The 25,613-nt window shown below is 37.7% G+C and overlaps 1 protein-coding gene across 2 annotated transcripts in view; it reads left to right on the top strand.

The window, feature by feature from the left end:
- The first annotated feature begins 287 nt into the window (after positions 1 to 287).
- Positions 288 to 25,613, top strand: part of csf3r (colony stimulating factor 3 receptor) — a 33,824-nt gene continuing 8,498 nt past the window's right edge. The window contains exons 1-15 of one of the 2 annotated variants that reach the window (XR_013799436.1): positions 288 to 474; positions 1,232 to 1,300; positions 2,444 to 2,743; positions 4,252 to 4,381; positions 6,900 to 7,066; positions 9,960 to 10,117; positions 10,218 to 10,371; positions 12,044 to 12,108; positions 12,604 to 12,802; positions 12,885 to 13,067; positions 15,216 to 15,314; positions 15,454 to 15,600; positions 15,687 to 15,821; positions 16,297 to 16,393; positions 16,671 to 16,752. Coding sequence is in view for 1 of the 2 variants with exons in the window: in XM_079627153.1 (XP_079483279.1) it covers positions 1,243 to 1,300; positions 2,444 to 2,743; positions 4,252 to 4,381; positions 6,900 to 7,066; positions 9,960 to 10,117; positions 10,218 to 10,371; positions 12,044 to 12,108; positions 12,604 to 12,802; positions 12,885 to 13,067; positions 15,216 to 15,314; positions 15,454 to 15,600; positions 15,687 to 15,821; positions 16,297 to 16,393; positions 16,671 to 16,758 (1,980 nt within the window). In the remaining variant the exon portion in view is untranslated. Of the gene's footprint in view, positions 475 to 1,231; positions 1,301 to 2,443; positions 2,744 to 4,251; positions 4,382 to 6,899; positions 7,067 to 9,959; positions 10,118 to 10,217; positions 10,372 to 12,043; positions 12,109 to 12,603; positions 12,803 to 12,884; positions 13,068 to 15,215; positions 15,315 to 15,453; positions 15,601 to 15,686; positions 15,822 to 16,296; positions 16,394 to 16,670; positions 16,759 to 25,613 lie in introns of both variants that reach the window. The other variant, XM_079627153.1, reaches the window with a different exon arrangement.

The raw sequence follows: 25,613 nt of genomic DNA on the forward strand, positions 1-25,613 counted from the left end.
AGGCACAAAACGGTGCGTTTTTGCAAACCCTCAAAAAGTGACAACTTTAACATACAACGCGAAAGCGGTTAATGCTAATTTTTTTATGCGTGCCATAATTTAATAAGTTGAAAGGAGGCGCTCTTGACTCATGAGTCAATGATTAATACTTAATTGTAATACATAATTGTACTAATTTGACTTCAACGGTTAAAGTTTCCACATAATTAAGACGAGTAGAAAGTGTGAGCAGAAAGGGACACGTGTGCAGGGGTTTCACAAGACCCTGACACTTCCTCCTTCAGTTTACTCTTGTGGTTCAAGAACGATATGATAGCAGTGACTCTTTACTCTTTTCTCGGAAGCTGGATAGGCTCATTTCAATCACTTTTCTGTTATATTTTATTATTATTTTTTACAGTGAACATCGGGCAGTAACTTCACCGGAGTTTAAATGTGACCTTCACCACTTACAGATGCTTTAAACTATTTAAAGTATGTATTGCATTTGTGTTTGTTACCCTCTTCATTTCAATAACCGGTAATGCTTTAAGCTTTCATTAATAAGTCATTTGGGAACATTATACAATGCTTTAAAGTACATTAAAATATGAATATATGAAATTTGAATATGAATTCATTTTATATGAATATATGAAATTATTAAAATAAAAGTACATTTTTATCTATATTAGTGAAGCATTGTATAATGTTATTGTTATAGGGTATTCTAAGATTTATTTTTATTTTAAAGCAAAGGGTTTTATGTATTTATCATTTCATTTTTTTATCTATCTCCCCCTTTTTCTTTTTTTGTTTCTTTTTTTAAAGTTTTCTATGTTGGCTGTTTGGAACTGAAGGTTTTGTAATTTGAAGACTTCTCTGGAATTTATGAACATTATACAATGCTTTAAACAGGTCAAGTACATTCAAATATGAATATATGAAATTTTCTTAGAATAAAAGTACATTTTGATCTATAATTGTATATTAGTGAAGCATTGTATAATGTTATTGTTATAGGGTATTCTAAGATTTATTTTTATTTGAAAGCAAATGGTTTTATGTATTTATCATTTTCTTTCTTTCTTTCATTTTTTTATAGGCCTATTTTTTTATCTTTCTCCCCATTTTTCTTTTTAGTTTTTGTTTCTTTTTTTTTTTAGTTTTCTATGTTGGCTGTTTGGAACTGAAGGTTTTGTAATTTGAAGACTTCTCTGGAATAGTAACAAGATTTCACTTTTTCTTTCAGACATCATAACCATGGCATCAGTCTGGCTCGTGCTTGTGCTGTGGATATATATTAATGCCTGGATAAAAGGTGAATCAACATGTATTTTACCCATTACGGAACCATTTATGTTCTTTTTCTAACACTTTAAACCTTTTTTTTTTATTTAAAATGTATTGTTCTTTAAACAGGAAAAAAATGACAAAATATATTACCCTTTTCATCATTTGCTTAGAAAATTGGTCAACACTTTACAATAAGGTTTCATTGGTTAACATTAGTTAAGAACATTAAGTTAACATGAACTAACAAAAAACAATAATTCGAATGCATGTATTAGTTAATGTTAATTTCAACATTTACTACATTAAAATCAAAAGTTGCATTTGTTAGTTAATGAATTGTGAACTAACATGAACAAACAATGTATTTTTATTAACTAGCCTCAACAAAGGTTAATAAATGATGTAAAAATGTATGGGTATACAGTAAATTAGTTTATTACAATCTCAAATATGCATCAAATACATATGCAATGCAATAATTTGCCATGTGTTTGTTTAGACACACCAAGGTAAAGTTTCTCTGATGTCGTGCAACAACCCACACATTTTGAAATGGGTTTGTTGTCGGGAATGTGTCACGCAACGCACAGTCACAAGACTAGCAAAGTAAATCGGTGTGTTACTAGTTAATTAATTATTAGACCCCAATTTCTCTTCCTGAATTCTTGTAGTGTCCAAAAGTGATATCTGGAGGGGATTTTTGTTTTTATTTACCCTGATTAAATGAAACCGTATGTTTGATTAAACCAAAAAAAAAAAAAAAAAAAAAATCCATGGAAGAATCAATCACTAATCTTAGTTAAGGTGTTTATCTTACAAAACTATTTGGCAAAAAAAGGCAAACTACAGCTTCAGGTTTTATTATACTATAGAAAAATAATGTATAGAAAAACCAAAAGCTGACGGGAAAAAGCATACAATTAATCATAAATTAATCTTTTTTATTTTTTATGACAGCATGGCCAAAAATGATGTCCTCTCAATTGTCCATGCTTCATTGCGTCATTACAAATAAAAAAAATTAACTCCAAACACAAATACGCAATATGCTTAAGAAAACATTACACGTTTTGTAATATTTGAATAAAATATGTCAATTTTCCCAGACATCATGTTCGGCCACTTCTGTATGAGTATGAGTTAAAACATCTGCATGTGTTATCCGCAGTGACTCAGGCATTTTGTGCTGCTAAGGTACACACTCCAGCCTCAGAGGTGCTCGCTGGCTATCCCGTATCAGTGTCCTGCTCCATCGAGGACGACTGCTTGCTGACCAGAGGCAGAGACTTTCGTGTGGCGTGGAAGATTAACAATGATTTTGCCCCCAGCAATCTCTCTTACCAGGAGAATACCAGGACATACGGCCTCCGCGTCCCCAGCCTAACACACACAGCAGACATCGTTTGCTTGATGTGTGTAGCGGAAGAAAACTGCCAAATAGTCGACGGAGTGAAAGTAAAAGTGGGATGTGAGGATCTTTTTCTTTTATGATAATGGGCCATTTTCACATTTCCAGGGTTTCTCAGAAGCTAAATTAGTCATAGTTGGTTAAACTTGAACTCCAATAGCAAAAGAGAAAATGCATAATAGCGTTTCCACGGCTAAAAATATCGAGAAATTTTGTGCATCCAAAATTACATTCTGTCAGAGTAGGTTATAACAAACTCGTACTTCTAGTACTCGAGTAAAAGTCTAATATAAATCTGAAAGTCTTTTGGGGAGGGATCTACATACCAACTCATCACAATCATTAAACTGGTTGATGTCAAGAAAACAATAGAACAGAAAAGTGATTTTCTTAGTATAGATATATTATGAAAAAAAAAAAAAATAGTGAAATGCACAATAACAAACCCCAAACAAATTAACATACCATAGGCCAATAGTACAAACACAGTCTCACCCCAAAACGTCACATACTGACGGGTCTTGACCATTCGGCAACATACGACGAAAAGGGTACCCTTTAACGTCCATATGTGACGATTCGGGAATGGTTGGGTTTAGGTATGCGTTAGGGTACCGCTAGGAGGCGCTGCTGGTGCGCTTAAGTCTGCGTCTCATATTGACGTTTTAGGGGTACCCTTTTCGTCGTATGTTGACGTATGGTCAAGACACGTCAGTATATGACGTTTTGGGGTGAGACCGGGCTGATAGTACGAATGACTCAAACAAATATATATATAAATGAATAGACATGATGATATGAGTGTGTAATGTCGGATGCAATGAATGTGGTGATACTCGTATGCCACAGTCCATAGTTGAACGAAGATCCCCTTCTAGACAACGATGTAGTTCTTCAAATCTTGGTAATAGTCCAGAACAAAATGGATATCCCGTTTCGATGACCCAAGGCAATGATATATTATGAAGTCAAATTAATCCTTTCTACTCTCAACATGTACCATGTGGTAGATAAATGCACCATTGGTACAACTAAAGAGGGTACTGCAATTGCATTTGAATTATGGAGTAGGTACTACAAACTGTAGTATGGTGGGGTAAGCGTTGTGCCATAAATGATGGGAAATCTTGTCAAAAATAATATTCAAAATATATGGAAAACTTTTCCTAGATTTGCGATGTTGACAAACTGTGAACACGCATCATCCCAGTCTGTGAAAAGGGTCCATGATTTAGTACTATGTTGCTAATTACTAACTGCAGTTATAGATCTTAATCAGGGTCCGTTCCATATCTAATCTGGCGTGAATGAAAACGAGGCTTTGATACTGATCGTTCAACCGGCAAAGCTTATCTTATACCGACTGTATTTCCATCCTTCACAGCCTTGTTTCCATTCACACCAAATTAAATATGGTGTCTGCTCTGAAAGGTCAGTTTTTACATTCACATCAAGACATTTTATCTGAGGAATATGATATTTTCAGAAATGTAATCATCAAGACTATTCATCATTGTCATTCCAGGCCAGAGTTCACCAGACTTATAATCTTCCTTATATCTTTAAAGATCTTCCACCCGTTCCTCGAAACCTGAGCTGTGTTTTGAACGTAACGCAGTCATCCATACTCCTGTGTCAGTGGGATCCTGGTGAGAAAACGCCCAGCCTTCCTACAAAATATACTCTTCACGCATTGAGGTACTAATATCTGCTGACATTTTCAAAATTGTAGCTTGTTTATGGATCAATCTCACAAAGGTCACAATTCACTTTAAAAATATAAATAAAGGGGATAAAGGAAATTAAAAACGAACAAAGCTGAATTTTAGGAACTTTTTTGTTTGTTTTTTTGCATGACAGTTTCATGACAATCAAGTACATTTCCCTGAACACATTTGCTTTACCATAGTGCATCTAGAGAGCAGCAGACGTGCAGGGGTGCGTTTCCCGAAAGCATCGTTAGCCAACTATGGTCGCAAGTTCCGTCGTTATCAGCAGTTCAACGGTTTGGTGTTTCCCGAAACCATCGTTCCAACGAACGTTCGCAAACAGCATCGCAAACTTGTGTGGTTGGAACGACAGCTCTCGAGCCGTGGTTAGAAGCACTAAACTAGTTTCTAGTTTACATGACATGTAGACTGAATAAATCCTTATCTTTAGCAAAATAAGCAAGCTGACATTCAGTACGAAATACATACAAATGTAATTTACGTCTTTTAGTTTGTCAAGAGATTTAAAACACCGTTTTTGAAGACTGCGCATGTGCGAACGTGCTCAACTATGTAAGAACGAGCCAAATATTGAGTGTGGTAATAAAGCAAAATAACTGAGAAAAAATTGAAATGAGTCTTCAGATGCCATGTCTGTAACTTATATGACAAAATCTAGCGTTAATTCGATCTCAAACAGATTAATTAAAATAAGTTATTAGTCCACCACGTGCGAGACGTCATAAACCAACGTGGTTGACTGATACTTTGTGACATACGGTTTCGGGAAACAGTCGTGACGAGCTAGTTGATTTCTCCAACGATGCATCGTACTACGGTAGTTAAGCAGTGAGCTATATAGTTGTACTGGAAACGCACCCCAGGTTACGTGGATTGGACATGCCAAATTGACCATAGGTGTGAGTCTCTAGCCATGTAATGGGGAGAGTTAGGGAAAGACCTGGACACCTACCCCGGAAATAACATTGCTAAGAAAAATGATGGACAGTCTTCCACGTATGGCGTCTAAGGCAACTCACAGTTCATCGCACACCGGACACGCAAATTCTGTCAGTTTGTGTTCAACAATATTGTTATATTTAAGGACATTATGAAATTAAGAAAATGTCTGTACTGTACGCTAAGGCTCAATCCCAATTCACCCCTTGCCCCTAGGCATTTAGGGGTTCTTGTTGCGATAGAGGGGTAGGGCGAAGGGGTAGGGCTACATAGCCCTTGAAACGGAGGCACACTCCGAAGGGAGGGCTACGAGAAAGTTCCCAGAGTGCATCGCGAATCACCGGCGAGATGGCTTCACAAACGGTGAAAGAAAGTCACAAATGTAAGTATTTCCTAATACGGTGGTTTTCTTCAAACCAATCATAAAAAAGAGATCGCTAATTCAGCCGCTAGCATGTTGCCTCGGTAACAGACAGACAGTGTTGCTTGCTTCGCTACTAACGTTAGTTTACCTGGTAACGTTAATGAAGCTAAACTAAAGTAAAAAGCATTTGTTCTCACATGTCTTTATAAAGCAAGTGAATCAGTCCGGCATTGCGTGGTTATCGTGTAAACACAACACAGTCAATAACTCAATTATGGCCATGTATTTCACATTGAAACATTTACTTTCGCTTTACACTACAGCAGTCCATACGGCAGAGATTGCCACAGCGGAGGACGGCTTATTGGTATAGTTGTCAGTCGTTGTCATGGAGAAATCCTGTAAAACCTCGTCGCTTCCATAACGTCAGAGCCATCATCGACGACTGATGACGTATCGGGTTTATGAAGAGTTGTTCCATTTCGTAGGGGAATATTTCAACCCCTCGGCCCTCTGTTTTAAGGGCCAAGGGGTACACTCGAAAACAAGGGGTAGGGGCAAGGGGTGAATAGGGATTGAGCCTATGTTTACCATTTTGGGGGGGACCCGCATCTTCGGGCGGGGGTGTACATTTATTACGTGGGAATTCATTACACAGGACCCTCACAGTGCATTATGGGTATTCTCTGGCCATTGATTGTACATCCGTTTTACACTCATTATGCATTGTGGGATTTAATGAGTGCACTTGATAACATCCACTAGGGTTTCGGACACCACTACACATGGCTGTCCCCTCAAATAGTGAGAGAATATAACCGTTTCCTGGGCTGCATTTCCCAAAAGCATTTTGAGCTAAGTTCATCATAGAGACCATTGGTGGCAATTGTTCTACGATCTTCTTGGGCTTTTGATGCTTTCGGGAAATGCAGCCCTGATGGATTACGTGCAGGAGTTCATTGGCGTCAGACACCTTGCCCAATGTGACGACGTACCACTCATGGAGGGGATCTGGATCGGATTGGATAATGAGGAGGGCTTTACTATTTCCAATGACTTTTTGTGGTTAATATGACTTGGATATTGTGACTTAGTGAGATTCATTCTTATGGTTTAGAGTACATTTAATTTCATTTGTGATATAGTTGTGGTGATGGGTTTTATAAATTGTTAATTTCTCCAGTTACAACTCAGAAAAGGCTCAATATGAGATCCCACCTGGAAAGAATTTCTACTTGATTCCACGGGAATCGTATAGTGAATATTTCAAGTTGGAGGTGTATGTGACAGCAGTGAATGTCTTAGGAAATGCCACTTCTGCTCCTCTGGAACTGATCCCAATGGAAACAGGTAAAATCAGCTTTATTCCTCTGTCAATAATTAAGAATAAATGTGGAATTAGTGACTTCATACCCAAATTTAATATAGAATTTATTTACTCAATTTATTTAATTGCTGAACATATAAATATGAATTTACATATAGGATGTTGAATATTAATTTTGAGTAGGAAAACAAAGCAGTACCAATTTAAGTAGAACAAATTAAATTAATTTTTTTTTTTAAATAGTGTTATGCAATTTTATAATTGTATATGCATTACTCATAAACAGGCTGTCATAGATGCAACATATGGGGTATTTTAAGAAACAATAGATGATACAAATAAACAATGGAAATTTGGATTTAATTTATTTCATTGTACTTAATAAAAATAAATCATAGTGTACCATAGTATACTTTATTTGTATGCTCTTATTCAAAATGGAGCAATAGGACAGAAAAATTTTTGATTTGAGTGATCCTGAAAGTTTTTCTACATTTTATGTAATTATTAGATTTCAATGTTGGTGTCAATATTAAGTTTTATCAAGTTGTCTGACAACAGTATGGTGGACATAAGCATAATTCAGTCATGACAACTCCCGGAATAGTCATGTTATTGAATATGGCAATGTTAATGTATCTGCTTTTGGCGGACTAGATCTGCTACACTGTTGCTGCTGCTGAGCTAGTATAGACTTACTGCTAACAGAAACACAGAGACGCTGCTGTGAGCAATTTAAGATATGCTGCCGCTGCATGAATAGACATACATAAATCCCGTAGCAGATCTCGGCAGGTGGAGCTGGGGGAGGTGGGAGGGTTTCAGAGGAACTCTGAATCTGACACAGATCGGAATTTGTTGCACACTAGAGATGCGCGGTTGGCGGTTACGGATCGGGCGGATGAAGTGACGGAAAATTATATTTTAATTAAATATGGGCGGGTGGTGGGCGGTTGAACCAATTAAATGAAAAATATATGTATACATTGTTAAATATTGTTTTCTGACTACCTACATCCAAAAAAAGAAAATAGGGGAATTATATTACATGCACTTCATGAGGCACACGCGCGTGGTCTCTTGCTCTCTCTGCCGTGCACGCGCTGCGCGGTTTGGAGCACAGTCTCTGTCTCGCGGGCGCGCTCGCTCTAGATTCTGTGAGATTTTAACTAATTCGCGGGCATCAGTGAGCCGCTATCAATATGCGGGAGACTCCCGGAACTTCCGGGAGACTTGGGATGTCTGCATCTCTATACTGAAATAATATCGGCATTATAATTATTGATTTTTCATTTTTTTGGTGCCCCCTCAGCTCTTGGTGCCCTACGCACAGCACGTGTGACAAAATGCGTTTTCTATTAGGCTACAATGAAAATATTGTACAGTAGCATATCAGATAAGGTCAGGTTTGCCGAAGTGCGTTTAATTTAGGCTATTTATTTAATTGTGTCCCTGCGCACCGATCGGAGACGGAGTTCACTGCTGATATTCTGAGGTAAGAGCTTTCTAGTCTCGCGGCTGTCATCAGCAGCGCCTTCTATCGCCCAATCAGTGGATGGCGGGCGGTGCGGTTTTTAAAATTGGTCAAAAACGTTGGTGTGGATGGATGGCAGACGGATGATGAATTTTGTGATGCGGTTGCGGATGAAATAATAGCCCATCCGCACATCTCTATTGCACTCATGTAATCAAAAATCCACATGAGATCCTATTTTTCCGCATCCGTTCTGAGCAACTTGCAAATTTGTTTTTTAATTAGATACATATCCGATATCTAGACATCTGACCTACATCTAAACACATACAGTATTTCCGATCCTCCTTGGAATTCCAAGCTACCACAAGTTAAGGGCGACACGTTTGCCTACAAAAATAGCGTTTTAATGTCATATTATGAAGCAGATGTTCCTGTATGAGCTCACACTGTTGAGGTGAAACATTTTAATAGATTTGCGCACACGCACAGACACATTCAGGAAAACGTGTTTTCAACCTCTACAGCTTGAATTGTATGGCTTCGCCACTGACAGCTACATTACATTTCTCAGCAACAAGGTGATAATTTGGTTAAGCTGTGAGTTTAATTACAAAAACAGCTATCACATAGAGATGCTGTACAGGCACAAGTAACTCATATGAAAATGTAAAACATATTATATGAAAACAAATGAAAATTACCATCCATGACCATTAACTTATTCATGCTTGCAAATAATCTAGCCATGGTGACACCCAACGTGAGTTATATGAATAATTTGAATAGCACGGCCATTCAAAACCCAATGGTCAACCATGTAGCATAGTAAGGAGATCAACAGAATAATTTTGGACGGGAACATATATCGGGTACCAGTTAAAGTAAATGCAAACAGGTGGGACAAAAGATCAGATCTGTAGGCCTACATTAAGACTTGCAGCTTGATAGCACTGCAGGACTAGCGCAGGGCTAACAATGAACCAGACTATTTACATGTTGAGCAAGAAACTCATTGGTTGCAGGATCAGCAGAGGCCAATCAGCTTGTGCCATAATGCCGTAATGATGTGATTGCTTGCAGACAGCATGTAAAGGACCAATCATCTTGCGCCCAGAGTTTCATGACTGAATAAGATATTTAGCCAAAATTGTTTAACATTGTTTTATCACAAATCTTTTATGGGACTAAAAAAATGAAAAGTTCTCTGTATTGCAATTCAGTAATTTTCACATTCTAATTTAACATCTTTATACATTAAAGTAAATGTCAGGCACTCCAATTCTTAAATTCTGTCTTCTTTTTTTGCACAATGCTGCTTCTGGTTGTATCAGTCAAACTTGAACTTTGAAGTAGACCTTTCATAAGCATGAAGGCCATGACATAAGTGGTTGTGTTTTGAAGAATATTGGGCCTGTTTTAACGTATGTGTTGTATTACAGCAAAATTCAACGCTCCAGAGATTAAGAGGATTGAAGCAGATAAGCCTGGCTGCTTACAGTACAGCTGGAGTCTGTCACAGTCCCAGGCATGGGTGCAGTCGACCCTCAGTGTAGAGCTGAGATTGACCACGTTGAACAACCAGCTCAACAAAGAGTTGGTAAGTGATTGCTTTTCATGATAATTTTGCTTGATCAGCTGAAAGGTGAAACCGTTTGCAAGATATCCGAACTGGGTCTTAAATATTCCTTCTATTATAGGTTTCTACCTTCCGTGAACAACAAGGATACAAAATAAAAACATGTGGCCTCCTTCATGGGACAAATTACAGCAGCACAATGCGAGTGAAGTACCGTCAATGGAGTGAATGGAGTGAATGGAGTGACCCGAAAACAGCCACCACACTTAGGAGGGGTAACAAGTTATTGCTTCACTACCTTACAATAAAAAGCGGTATTCAGAATTTTACAAATGACTGTACAAATAATGACAATAATTATAATAACATAATTGTACTGCATTGTGGAAAAATAGTGTCTGGTGATCGGTGTTGACCGCATGATTAGTTCATGTCGCAGTGCATCCTGGGAACCTATGATGACCAACATATACTGTGCACATTATAATACTGTGCAAATATACAGGAGATTATAATCTCTTGTTGTATTGTTATAATCTTGTTAAGATTATAATAATACGACACGACAGATAATCGTTTTGTTTCTACAGCATATGAAAAATATTTTATATATTTGAAATATGAGGGAAGAACAAAACACCTAAGTTGGTTACGGTATTTATTAGAGCGGGGACTTTAACGTGTTAATTAAGATTAATTAATTACACAAAATAACGCGTTAAACATTTATGCATTTTAATCGCACTTATTTTTGCACCGCGGAACGTTTCTCACTGGATGAGTTTAAGCGGACCGATTATACTGGAGCACCAACTAGCGTTCACAACTTCCATAGACAGTTCTAACTAAATAACACAGTCTCACCCCAAAACGTCACATACTGACGGGTCTTGACCATACGGCAACATACGACGAAAAGGGTACCCCTATAACGTCCATGTGTGACGATTCGGGTATGGTTGGGTTTAGGTATGCGTTAGGGTACCGCTAGGAGGCGCTGCTGGTGCGCTTATGTCTGCGTCTCATATTGACGTTATAGGGGTACCCTTTTCGTCGTATGTTGACGTATGGTCAAGACCCGTCAGTATATGACGTTTTGGGGTGAGACCGGGCTGAACTAAACGATAACTTCAGACAACAACAAACCACAGTGAACATGAACAAAGAAGCTGACGAGACCGCTTTGGTCGGCCCCGTGGATGGGACATTTTGTTATAAAAAACGAACGGATGGAAGCGTCGATAAGAGCATGGTTGTGTGCAAGCTGTGCAACAAGGAATTCGGAACGGCTATTGCTAAGTTACACTTAATGGCAAAAATAGCACTGGTCTGCTGGACTTGGTTGAACAAAAATAAACAATATTTTGTTGCTTAAGCTTATGTATTCAGTCATTATTCAATGGTATACTAAAAATCCATGTGAAAAAAAATACTTCTCACTGTTCTCAGGTCAAATATTTATATGCAATTAAAATGCGATTTCGATTAATTCATTACAAAGCCTCTAATTAATTAGATTAATTTTTTGAATCGAGTCCCGGCCCTAGTATTTATCTGAGAAAATTATTTGGCAAAAAAAGTGCAGCTACAGGTTTTATTTTACTATGCAGAATAAAACAAACACTGCATAGAAAAAAGCAAAAGGCTGACAGGAAAAAGCATGCGTTGACTACAACACAGTCAGTTATTAATATTTTGCTGGTTCTCTCTTGTTGTTTTGCGTGCGTTCATAATCTCTTTCTATGTCAGCCTGGCCAAAAAACTGTTCTCATAATGTTTCACGCAGTCAAAATAAATCAATCGACTCCAAGCTAAACTATGCAATATGCTAAAAAAAATGTATGATGTCTATTTCCCTTGGCCGGACATCACGTTTGGCCACTGTTGTATATTTGCCTCTTTGTTGTATGACTTGTCGACACTCAGAACTAATTGTTGTATTTTCAGCTCCGGCTGGAAGTTTGGACACATGGCTTAAAGTGAATGATCAGCTCGCACATCTCTACTGGAAGGTGAATGTCTTGAGAGTGTGTGTAGTGTATAATATTATAACACACACACACACACACACACACACACACACACACACACACACACACACACACACACACACACACACACACACACAGTCAGTTAGTGATTGACAGATATCTGATGTTCATTCACATTTGTGAAGGTCATGCTATTGAATGTTCATTTGTTTGTGAATTCTTTTGTAAAAACATACATCTTACACTAGCAGTGAAAGTTTATGGGAAAAGGCACTGAAGAAGGATAAATATTCAGTTATAAATATTAAGTTATGTCCAGTGTTTCAACTTATGGTGCCATGATCATGCAATGCTGGTAACCTGGTAACTTTCACATGCAAGGATTCGAAGAAGGGACATGAAGCAAAACTTTAGTTTTTTTTTTTTTTCTGTGAAAACATATGTGATGACTGACAGCATGTCGCAGATGTAATGAACCTGAAACTTCCCATTAACCACGACCTTGTCTCATTTTAGCCCTCAAAACATTTCCGAGCCAATGGCTGGGATTTGTCATACATTGTCGAATCAAAGGAGTCTAAAACGGCTTTGTGTGTAACTCAAGAAAGCCACTGCTCTTTCAATCTCAACAAGTGGATTAAAAAGGTCTACCTGAGAGCCACGAATGCAATGGGGAGCTCGAATCAGACCCAAGTACGAGTGTATCGCAAGACAGGTATTACATTCCCACCGTAGACCATATTTCTGACAGATGTTCTCTCAATGATGTTTTATGACTTGTTCTTGTCTGGTTTTAGGGCTGGACTCTGTGTCTAATGTCAGTGTGCGCCCGCAGTCGCAGACGTCTGTGCTCGTAGCGTGGGAAAGCCCTGAGTCCTCCGGTGTGACGGGATACACACTCGAGTGGAGATCTCTGAGTGAGACACTGACCCTGTCCTTCATTCTGATGGACAAAAACAGCTCCAGTACCTTATTAACAGGTATTTACTATTATTGCAAAATCAACCATATGAACAACCGGTCAGAAGATTGGATTAAGTGTGATTTTTCTTTTATTTGAACAAAAATGCCTGGCTATGACTAGACCAAAATCAATCTTTTAAGATTGAACATTAGTCTGGGGAGTCTGCTCTGTATTTCTACTGCACAAGAGTGATCAACGGGTATAGTTCAAATGACTCTGTACGCAATTGGATAGTCCTTCAACCAATCAGACGCCAAAACTCCAGTTTGTACAAAACAAATGTGTTGGTTTGGAGCATTGATCAGCGGTTTGCAGAATGGCATCGAGCGACTTTTGCAGGTTGTGCAAAAACAACATGAAAGTGAGTGTTATTTACACCCACTCGAGCGATTAGTTTGCTAAACTAAAGAAGCCATATGAGCATCGTCGAGAGGTTAAAAGGAATTGGATTCGTCGCTTCTCTATCGTCATCGTGTTAAACCCGCCAATAGCTTGCCAGGTGGATAAGCGAGTTTGTGATTTGTCTCCACAAATGTGTAACGGAAGCAGGATAGATAAATGTACAGGTTTCCAGCCTGAGCTGCAGGGCGAAATCAAATCACCGGCAGATCGGGCTGGGTTTACCAGTCTACAAAAATGCAGTAAAAGTTGTGAAATATTGCAATTTTAAATTGTTTTCTATGTGAATATATAGTAAAGTGTTAATTACTGTGATCAAAGCTGAATTTCCAGCATCGTTACAGTCTTCTGTGTCACATGATCCTTCAGAAATCATTCTAATTTGATAATTTGCTGCTCAATTATTATCAATTATCAGGTGCTCAATTATTAATATTTTAAAAACAGTGTTTGCTGATTAATAATTTTTTGTGGAAGAAATTATTATTTTATTTTCTTTAATGAATAGAAAGTTCAAAAGAAGAGCATTTATTTTAAATAGAAATATTTTGTAACATTATTATAAATATTTTTACTGTAACTTCTGATCCAATTAATGCATAATTTCGTCATGGTTATGTTCTGCTTCATTTTGTGGCTTTCCCTAGATGGTTTCTATGGTTACTCATTGATTGATTATGTTCACCTGAGTCTTGTTTGGTTTCTCGTTTAGCTCTGTATTTAAACCCACAGTTTGGTCTTCTATTTGTCTTGTGTTGTCTTTAATTAATGAAGTTAACTAATGAATTTAGTACATTAATGAAGCTATTACGTTGTTTTCTGCCTTCTAGAGTGCCTTCTTAGGGTGCGTTTACATAACAATGATGTACTAAAAACGGAAACGGAAACGTTTTTCCTTCACATTTTTGGCATACAGACGACACCATTGTCAAAACGATCCCCGTTCACACGGATCTGTGAAAATTACTAAAACCGCTGTATTCTGCTGCCAGGGCCAGAAGTTCACGATGTCACTTTGTAAAGAAACACTACACGTCTATAGACTGAACACGTAACACGCATGTGCATGACGTCGCCGTTTTCACAGATTCACGTTTTTGCAGATTACATGTATACATGTAACAGTATTGCTTTCCAAATTGCTTTGAAACGTGTTTTCACGTTTGTGTTTTCATGCCCTCAAAATACTGTTGTTGTGTAAATGAACGGCAAAATGCATAAAAAGTTTACTTTTTTAGTTGAAAATGGTGTCGGGCAAGGCAACTAAATTGTGTTCTTGTAAATAAACACATCATGACACCTTGCTGAATAAAATGATTATCTTACTTACCGCAAACTTTCGAATGGTAGTTTATCACAGCAAACCAGCACGTTAGAAAGATCTTCTGCAGGACTTCTGTGACACTGAAGACTTTGCCTTCATAGAAATAAATTGCATTTTAAAACATGTTAAAATTTAAATTGTGAAAATTGTAAAACTATTTCACAATATTACCATTTTTAACTACATTTTTGATCAAATAAATGTAGTCTTGGTGAGCAGAAATCTGAATTATTCCAAACATTTGATCAGTACTGTAATAATAATAATAATGAAAAAAGGTGTCAAATTATAGTTGGTTATAAAGGATTTAAGGTGCTAAGTCGCTTTAAAAATTGACATTAAAAGCCAATAAAATAACCTTAAAGTCATTTGGTATTTAATATTTTATTTTCTTATTTGTTGCTGACAAAGTGCATGCAAATCATGGCTGTTTAATTTCAGGGTTAAGGCCTTACAAGCCCTATGAGATCTCCGTTTTCCCCAAATATGCTGACGGCGTTGGACGTCCTCTTACCGTGATGGCGTATAGCAGTGAGAGAGGTGTGTAGTGTGTGAAAGTAGTGCACATCTGAGGGCTTTCTATAAACTGGAGAATGATACAACACTTCCATCTAGTGGGCTCACATTTCCCTAGATGTATAATTCTAGCATGCTGACAATGTTTCATATATTCTCACAGCTCCCTCTAAAGCACCGAAACTGGAAGTTGAGGAAATCCATCATTCACAGGTCAAACTTCGCTGGGATGAAGTCCCCCTTGAACAGAGAAACGGGATCATTCAAGGATATACTATTTACTTTTGGGGTGATAGTAATGATACCCAAGGTATTCAAGGATTCAAAGAAGTGCATAACAGATTTTCAGATTTCATAACTATTTTATTAACCATAATTTTTCTATTCTTTTTCAAGTTATAAACACTGAGAAGACCAATGTTGTGGTGGGAAATCTTCAACCGCTTACCAAATATCATGCATTAGTATCGGTTCTTACAATGGCTGGAAGTTTAAACGGATCAGTTGAGAACCTGACAACTGGACGTATTGGTGACTATTTATGACCACACTGTTCAATTATTAATAGTATATATGGCCAAGTGTGTGTGTGTGTGTGAGTGTGTGTGTGTGTGTGTGTGTGTGTGTGTGTGTGTGTGTGTGTGTGTGTGTGTGTGTGTGTGTGTGTGTGTGTGTGTGTGTGTACAATTTCAATAATAACTTTTACAAACAATAATCACTAAGTGCATTTAGTCATGCATTAGTGTAATATGAATATACTTCTTAACATTCTACAACTATTCTGCATTTCTTTTTTTAATTATAGCTCTTGTGGCGTCATGCTAGCAATGTTTCCTTTGGTTGTATACAGTACTTATTATAAATCATACTGTACATATTATAAATCTAAGCGTGATGCAGTTCATCCGACAAACAAATTTTACATTTGATTTATTATATTCAGTTTAGAGGGAAAGTATGAATATTTATTTTCATTATTGGTTTGATTATTGAAAATGTTTTTCAGATGGATTTGACATGGTGCTCTTTGTTATCCCAGCATGCATTGGGTTATCACTTCTCATCATCATAGTTGTGTTTACGTGTTTGGGGAAACATGAACGGTGAGCATCCAATAAGTACATTTGAAAAAAATCTAGATTTTTTTTGTTTTTTTTTTGTTGTTGAAATTGTAGGATATTGATCTAAAAAAATCTAATTTATTCGAAATTTTACAATGCATTACAAACAAACTGCAAGTAATACATTCAATGAAATGTGACATTTTGAAGTAGAAAGACTAAAAGAGTATTTTCTTGTAAAACATACTACGATAATCTTTATTTGCAACTTCTAGAAGTCATTTACAGTGCACTAGTACCATAACTGATGTTTTCACAGGGTGAAGATGTGTTTGTGGCCTATAATTCCTGACCCTGCCAACAGCAGCATTAAGAGGTGGACCACCACTGACTCACTGCAGGTACTGGTGAGGAACTGAACGAGGAACTGGATGAGAACTGACATACACATGCACTCGCCAAATGGTTATAATTCATGAATGCTTTGGTATGCCGACCTATGGTCTCTTTATAAAGAAGACACTCGGCAGATTATTGCACTTCAAAAAATTAAAGTGTAAAAAAAGTTAAAGAAGTTTAACTTTACCGTAAAGCAAATGTACTTTACTAAAGAATTATTTATACAATATATATATATTACTAGATTATTTGGACTCTACATTTGTTATAAAATTAAAGGCATATATCTAGCCAAGTTGTGTTTCAATTTTGGAGTAATTGATATCGTAAAAATTGAGGTTCCTGTGAGATTTTCTTTTGGTGTTTTACCGAAAAGTATGAAAACGTGTTTCCGCCACAGAATAAAACAATTTAAGCGATTTTTGACTTTGGTAACACTTTATAATAACTGCATGCTATTAATCATTAGTTAAGCATTAGTAAACAGTTAATTCATAATTTATAAAGCATTAATAGACATTAATAAGCAGTTTGTAACTACAGTATACATGCTTTATTCTTGATTTAAAAGCATATCTATTATGTGTTTAATAATTGGATTTTCATACTTTGTTAATGATCAATTTGTAATTTCTAAATGAAGTATCGCATTATTTACAAACCAGTTATTTGGGATTTGTCAGTGATTCACTTAGAAAGTGTAAGTAAATGTAGTAAATTCATGTAGTTATAAAGCATTTAGTAGTGGTCAGTTCATTATTTGTGTGAGCTCATCTAAAGTGAGGACTAGTTATGATAGATTTAAAGGCTCATTTGTCTTCTAAACAGAAAAAGGAAACAAACACAACACAGTGATACAGAACAAATATTAACAGTCTTTAAATCTCCTTTGTAAATGCTTTACAGTGCATAAATAGTCCTCACTTTAGATGAGCTCACACAAATAGTTAACTGACCACTACTAAATGCTTTATAACTACCTGAATTAATCATGAATTACAGTAGAAATACATGTTAATAAAGCATTTATTAACACACTAAGTAACTATTACCACAGTATATGTCTGAATAATATGTATGAATGTACATTTAAATAGTTTATAAATCATTTACTTACACATTCTAAGTGATCTTATGAACCACTGACAACTCCTAAATAACTGATTTGTAAATAATACAATAATTAATTTAGAAATGATAAATCGACCATTAATAAAGTATGAAAATACAATTATTAAACACATTATAGATATGCTTTTAAATCAATAATAACGTATTTATATCTGTATGTATAAACATCTTATTAATATCTATTAATGCTTTATAAATTATGAATAAACTGTTTACTAATGCTTAACAAATGATTAATAGCGTTGTAGATTCTAAAAATCGTGCTTCCCCCATAATTGTTAAATCACGGAAGCTACACCTGATATCTTGCCAAGAGATTTATTATTTGAACATGTTTCATGTGTCAGACAGAGAGAAACACAGGCATATAAGAATAAGGCTACATGAGAGGAGGTCTTCATTCTAGATTTCTCTATTCCCCATTATCTATCTTCTCTCCCCATCATGCTAGATGTAAATAGTTTCTGGGTTTCTCCTTCCTTACCCCATAATCTCTGTTTCCTCCTTCCTCTCACCCCCTCATCATGCCTTAATGCTTCTCTGAGTTGGTACAGTACGATTCAGCTTATATACATCACAGAGAGACTTACAACTTCCTTGTAAGGTAGAAAAACATATTGCTTATGTTTAAAGATGGAATGTCTACCTAATGCACATGGTCAATCTACTATCCACATTATGAACCTATTTCTTCAGTGTATACATTAGTGGTGTATACATTAGTGTTATACAAATGGTACATTTGCATCAGTTGAAACATTCATTCTCCTTGCAAAGAACACGAACTGTACGAATTTGAAGTATCATCATCATTGGAACATCTCCGCTAAGTGAACATTGCATACCTCTAAGCAAAATATAACTTTACCAGCTCTCTGCTCAACACACATGTACAAACATAGTCTGACTTCACAAAATACATTATGAAATTATAAAGAAAATTAATAAAGAAAAATAATACTAAAAAATAACATTAAACAGTCAATTTTCAGTCTTCATTCCCTCCACTGGAACTACGACAGTCAGTTCCACACCTTCACTCCACCAGTGGCCACCTAATGAAGCGATAGTGAGGAAAAGGAAAAGCAGACCAAAGAAAGATACGATAGAAAAACAAAATAAAGATAAAAGGAAAACACAAAACGAAAAACACAAAGGAAAAACAAAACAAACAAATAACCCCAACCCATGGTATGTCCCCGTATACTATGTGTCTTTAACGTCTATGTGTAAGCATCCAAAATGTACCCCAATCATCTAAGAAAAGAAAAAACTAATAAGTCTTCACCGATGCCTTGAAGTAGTTAAGTAGATGAAGACTAAAATTGAATCCTCTAATATAATTTCATGATTTAATATTATGTATCTATTATTATTCTTTATTAATATTCATAATCAATTGTATTATCTTATGAAGTTTAAAATGCATGAGTTAGACTATAGATTGCATGTACACATGTGTTTAAGGATCATATTCTAAGACACAGACACAGGGAGGGGAGCTGGTAGAGTTATGGTAGAGTTAAGTGCTTAGAGGTATGCAATGTTCACTTAGCAGAGATGTTAAAATGATGATACTTCAAATTCGTACAGTTCGTATGCTCTTTGCAAGAAAATGAATGTTTCAACTGATGCAAATGTACCATTTGTATAACACTAATGTATACACCACTAATGTATACACTGAAGAAATAGTTTCTTAATGTGGATAGTGGATTGTACCATGTGTAAGCATAGGTTAACATGTTTTTTATACCTTACAAGGAAGCTGAAAGTCTCTCTGTGATGTATATAAAGCTCAATCTTACTGTACTACAGCAGAGAAACACGGAAACACACAGAACTGGCATGAATACAACATCTTCTCAAGTTTCTCTCCTGACATATAAGAATAAAGATTTTTCTTGGCAAGATAACTGGTGTCCGGTCCCGTGAATCAAATAATAACGGGGAAAAGGCATAATTCTAAATCTACAATTTGGCGTCACGGACAACAGGATCGCATCTTCAGGCATTTGTCTCAATCATTTCAGGTAAGACCTTATTTCATTCTAAAATAATTCTAAGTCTGCCTGATGATGAGACATTGACTGAAACTGCTTAAAAGAACTGTGTTATTTAAAGTACCAGTTGTGTTGCCAATGAATATATGTCAGATATAGTAAAAAAAAGGAAAACATTTGGAATTTAATAATTCAATTTAATTTGGCTTATTTGAGTTCCTCTGATCAGTAAACCTCTAAGAATATTTGAAATGCTGGGATGGAGATGGATCTTTTTTAGAAAGAAGACCATTTAGTCGAATATTTAGAATTAGCCGTAAGACGATTAAGCAATTAGCTTGTTATAACTGGCAGGTGGTCGGAATATGGCGGGACTGTAAAAAGTTTAATCCCTAAAATATTTCCAACACACCAAAGAATCGTTTCAGAAGGAGACGAGGATAGTGTGACAAGCAGTGATTTATAGCGGTTTAAAGTGGCGGGTCTGTGCTTAGTTAGTGCAGTGCAGTATATAGAGATACCAAGAAACCCTAAAACGTTTAAATACGCAGAGGATTGAACCCTTAGAAGAAGGGTATCAATGAAAATAGAAGCTAGAATTGCGGGCATTCTATTTTTGACCGTAAAGTTGTTCAAATATTTGAGGAATACTGATCTGAGTTAAACTTAAAGAAAAAGAAAATATAAACAATCTAAATAAAAAAAATTATCTGAGATTAAACTAGGGAAAAAACTAAATAAAGAAAAAAGAAAAGATTACTGAAAATATAAGGTTTAATTTTGTTTTTAACTTTTCTTAATTTTCTTTTCCCTGAGTTCCTATAGTGTTTAGAGAAGAGAGAGAGTGAAGCAGCCCCTCCCTTCAGAATTCGCTCTATACACACACACACACACACACATAAAGTTGGAGAAGAGAGAGAGTGAAGCAGCCCCTCCCTTCGGAATTGGCTATACCTTCTCACACACACACACACACATAAAGTTGGAGAAGAGAGAGAGAGTGAAGCAGCCCCTCCCTTCGGAATTGGCTATACCTTCTCACACACACACACATAGGAATAGAGGGAGAAGCAGGGTAGCCCTCTCGTGAAGTTTACACACACACACACACATAGCCCTGCTGTTTTGAGCACACAGTGTGACAAATACTTATCAAAATGGCAGAAAGTGGCTTTAATAGCAGAATAATATCTGCTTGGTACCTGGAAAGGAAAAGCAAGAAGCAAGCTAAGCTTTTGAAAAAAGGACTGAATATCAACACATCTATGGATGCACAGTTGAGCTGGTTCGAGGCCCAAAAAGATAAGGTCAAATCAAAAGCATTCCCAATTCTGGCAGCTCATTGGATAGTGAAACAAGGTGGAATTTGTTGCGATATAAATGGTGGTCCAGTACCACTTGTTGAAGCAATGAAACCTCAAATTGAAGCATATAACAAGTTGAACAAAATCATGTCTATTAAATGTTCAGAGGAAGAAAATACAACCAGTGATGATTCATTTGATCCAGATTGGACAAATATAATAACTGAAGCTGAAAGAAAATATTCACAACCACCAGTGAAATCCATAACAACTGTAACGCCTCCTCCTTACAACCCAATTTATCCAACTTTGCCTGAACAATGTACAAGTTCATCTAAACCTCTGACACAGCCTCAAGCTTCGAGATCAAATGGAGGTCCAGTTGACAAAATGTATATTGCATCTGCACAAGCAGCTCCAATAATAACAAGATCTAAATCAGCCCAGCCAAATAGAGACATGCTGCGATGTACTCCAGCTCGTAATTATGGATCTGACTGGGGTGAGGAGACAAGAGATGACGACATGATCACAGTTGATAAGATCGGCCCTGAATTTTCTTCACCTGCGATTAAAAGGGAAGAATCTGAAATGATGACCGAAGAGAGACCATTCACACCAGGAGAACGTCAAGCCATTCTCACAGCCTTGCCTCCTCTAAAGAGACAAGATCCAAACACAGAGTTTTGGAGAGAATTAGACTCTCTGGTTGAAGCACATCAAATGACACTACGAGACGTTCACACAATTGTGAAAGCGAAAATCCCAAGAGACCGATGGGAACGCTTGCCAGCATCGATAACAACAGCCCAATGGGTAGACTTGTGGGTTGATGGCCAGGGACGACCCCTGGGTCTTTGGCAAACATTAGATGAGTTCCGAAAAGTAATCCAAGAAATCTTGGGAAGCGGTAAAATTCCATTCACATCAGTGACATTGATTAAGCAAAAGGATGATGAATCTCCAGATGAATATGCTCTGCGTAAGTGGAATGTTTATGAGAGATGGGCCCTCTGTGCTAAGAAACAACCTGACAGAGATGATGTACAGTTCACTGACACACTTGTGGATGGCTTTAGCTCTAAATACCAACAAGCCTTATCACTTGGAGTCAATCCAGGTGAGACATTTGACCAAATTATGCAATGGGCTGGCCGTCTAGAAATGGCTATGAGATCAAACAAGGAAGAAGGAAACAAGCCATATCGAAGAGGAGTGGCATCAGCTCAATACAACATGGACACAAAGAATAGGATGGTTGTTTGCGGCAACTGTGGAAAGCGTGGCCACTCAAGAAATGATTGTTGGGCTAAAGGAGGTGGAGCAGAAGGCCAAGGTCCATCATTTAAACAAGTCAGTGCGAAAAACTATGATGAAACCTCTCGAGGGAAGACGTGGACGGAAGCCCAAGTCCGACAGCTCATAGAGGGAATTATGCGTCCGCAATAGGAATCAGCGGCCCCCTGTATTAGTAAGAAAAGAGACAATCGCCTTTTCATCAATGCATTAATAGGGGGCCACCCATGCGACATTCTGGTTGACACAGGAGCAGCGATTTCAATAACAAATCTGAACCTACCTACAACAGATGAAACTATGGACGTTGAAGGAGTTGGAGGAGGTATCACAACATTTCACAAAAGTATACAAGTTCCACTGCAAATACATGAAGATGAAGTCTTATGGACATCTTTCTGGGTGGGGCCGAATTCACAAGGAAGCCTCATTGGCATGGACATTCTTCCATTGTTGAACATGATCATCTTCACTGACAGTCGTCAGATCGCTACGACTGCTGGGATAATACCACATGAAGATCGCACATGTAATCTAAGGTCTGTTGGTACAGCAAAACCAATTATCAGAGACTGGAGAAAAGACGGTGTGTGGGGTCTTCTGTGCAGTGTATATCCAGATGTTTGGGCTAAACACAAATTGGATTGTGGCAAAGCCAACATTGATCCCATTGTCATTGAGGGACCAATACATGCCCCTCATAAACAATACCCCATCCGACCTGAAGCAAGACAAGCCGTGGAAGAGATAGTGGCAGACTTGGAAGCTGAAGGGATCATCAGACAAACTTTATCTACCACTAATAGTCCTGTCTGGCCTGTCAAGAAATCCGATAACTCATGGCGATTAACCATTGATTACACAAGACTTAACAGTGTAACACCAAAACCGCATCCTATTGTGGCCAATCCTGCCACCATTCTGAATGATATTCCAGGAAATGCAAGAATTTTTACGGTACTGGATGTACTGTCGGCTTTCTGGTCTATACCTATTGACGAAAGATCTCAAGAGAAATTGGCCTTCACAGTGGGCGCAAAACAGTATGCTTGGAACAGACTCCCACAAGGTCTTAATATTTCTCCTGTTATATTTCATAGAACTTTGGACCAGTTCTTAACGGAGCAAAAAGCTGAAATTGAGAGTTCCGGAAGTGTTTGTCTTCAATATGTTGATGACTTGTTGATTGCAAGCCCAGATGAAAACAGCCATATATTTGCTCTGAATGTTATCCTACAAGCCCTTAAGAAAGGAGGATTCAAAGTCAACCCCGACAAAGCACAGCTGGCCAAAACCAAGGTTATCTACTTGGGCCAAGAAATATCAGTCGAGGGAAGGAGAATGACAACAGAGCGTATAGAGGCATTACGACAACTTCCAAAACCTCTAACAGTTACAGGAATGCGGAAGGTGATGGGACTTTTCAACTATTGTCGACAGTATATACCTGATTTTGCCAGCATCACTAGCCCACTCATCGATCTGTACAAGGGAGGAAAGCCTGGAGTGGAACAGATAAACTGGACACCGGAAGCTGAGGAAGCGTTTACTTCTATGAAAGAGAAACTGACTTCAGCCCCAGCCTTGGGACTTCCTGATGGACGATTGCCATTTCATTTGTGGACCAGAGTGGGAGATGAGACCTACTCAGCAGTACTGTGTCAAAAACCAGGTGATCAGTACAGACCCGTCGGATACTTTTCCGCAAAGATTCCTGTCACTATGATTGGGCAACCACGATGTATACAAGCCCTCGATGGTGCCACATGGGCAGTGGATGCAGTTGAAAATCTGATAGGAGCACAAACTATCATATTGCACACTCCACACAGTATAGTGACGCTGTTGAACAACACAAACATCAAGACCATAACTGATGCGAGGAGAGCAAAATGGGAAGCAACTTTGTTGAACAAGGATTTGAGAGTGGAAATCATCAGGGACACTTCTCTTAACCCTGCAACAATGATGCTGGAACCACATGAGGGAATACCACACGAGTGTGAAAAACAGGTAGAAGAAGAAAGTCTTGGTCCTGTTAATCCAATCCCTCTTGAAAATCCAGATACAGAGTTATGGGTCGATGGATCCAGTTATTATGTTGATGGAAAACGACATACTGGATGGGCTGTAGTTGAAGTTGATGGAACTGTTGTGAAGAAAGGAGCTCTTTCTGGGCAATTTTCAGCACAAGTAGCTGAGCTCATGGCGCTTACAGAAGCTCTTGAACTATCAGAAGGAGATCGAGTCAACATCTACACAGATAGTCGTTATGCTTTTGGCGTGGTCCATGACTACCTTGCCCTATGGAAAAGACGTGGACTTATCACTAGCAGTGGGAGCGAAATACAACATGCTTCCATAATTCGCCGTTTGATTACAGCATGTCACTTACCCAAAGAAGCAGCCGTGATCAAAGTAAAATCACATCAATCTGACAAGTCCAAAGAAAGTCAAGGAAACACGGCAGCAGATGCAGCAGCTAGAGAAGCAGCTCTACTCCCTCTTACTCCTGTTACCATAGTGCAGGAAAACAGCAAAGATAATCCTGAGCTCCATCTTCTGTCATATCAAACAGAGACAGATGAAGAGAAAGAACAATGGATAAAAGCAGGAGCGAAGGAAGATGATCAAGGTATCTGGAGGATTCCAACAGGACAAGTGGTGATGCCTATCGGAACAAGAAGAGAACTGATGCAGCTGTATCATGGAAAAGTGCATGCTGGAGCAAAGGCAATGAAAGCTCAAATCAGCGAGACGTGGTGGTGGCCACGAATGATGAGAGACATTGATGATTACTCCAGGAGATGCTTAATCTGCCTGAAAGCAAATGTGGGAAAATCTGTAAAGGTGCGAATGTCACATGCACCCAGACCAACAGGTCCATGGACACACCTCCAAATCGATTTCACGGGACCATTATCACCCAGTGGAGGGTACCAATACATTCTAGTAATCATGGACAGATTTACTAGGTGGGTGGAAGCATTCCCCACGAAAACTTGCACTGCTGAAGCGGCAGCACGAGTAATGGTGGAAGAAGTTTTTCCTCGCTGGGGTCTTCCATATGAACTTGATTCTGACAATGGAACTCACTTCACTGGAAAACTGATGAAGGAAGCAATGAAA

The sequence above is a fragment of the Phoxinus phoxinus genome (genome assembly GCF_949152265.1).
Source record: "Phoxinus phoxinus genome assembly, chromosome: 10".
Classification (NCBI taxonomy): Eukaryota; Metazoa; Chordata; class Actinopteri; order Cypriniformes; family Leuciscidae; genus Phoxinus; species Phoxinus phoxinus.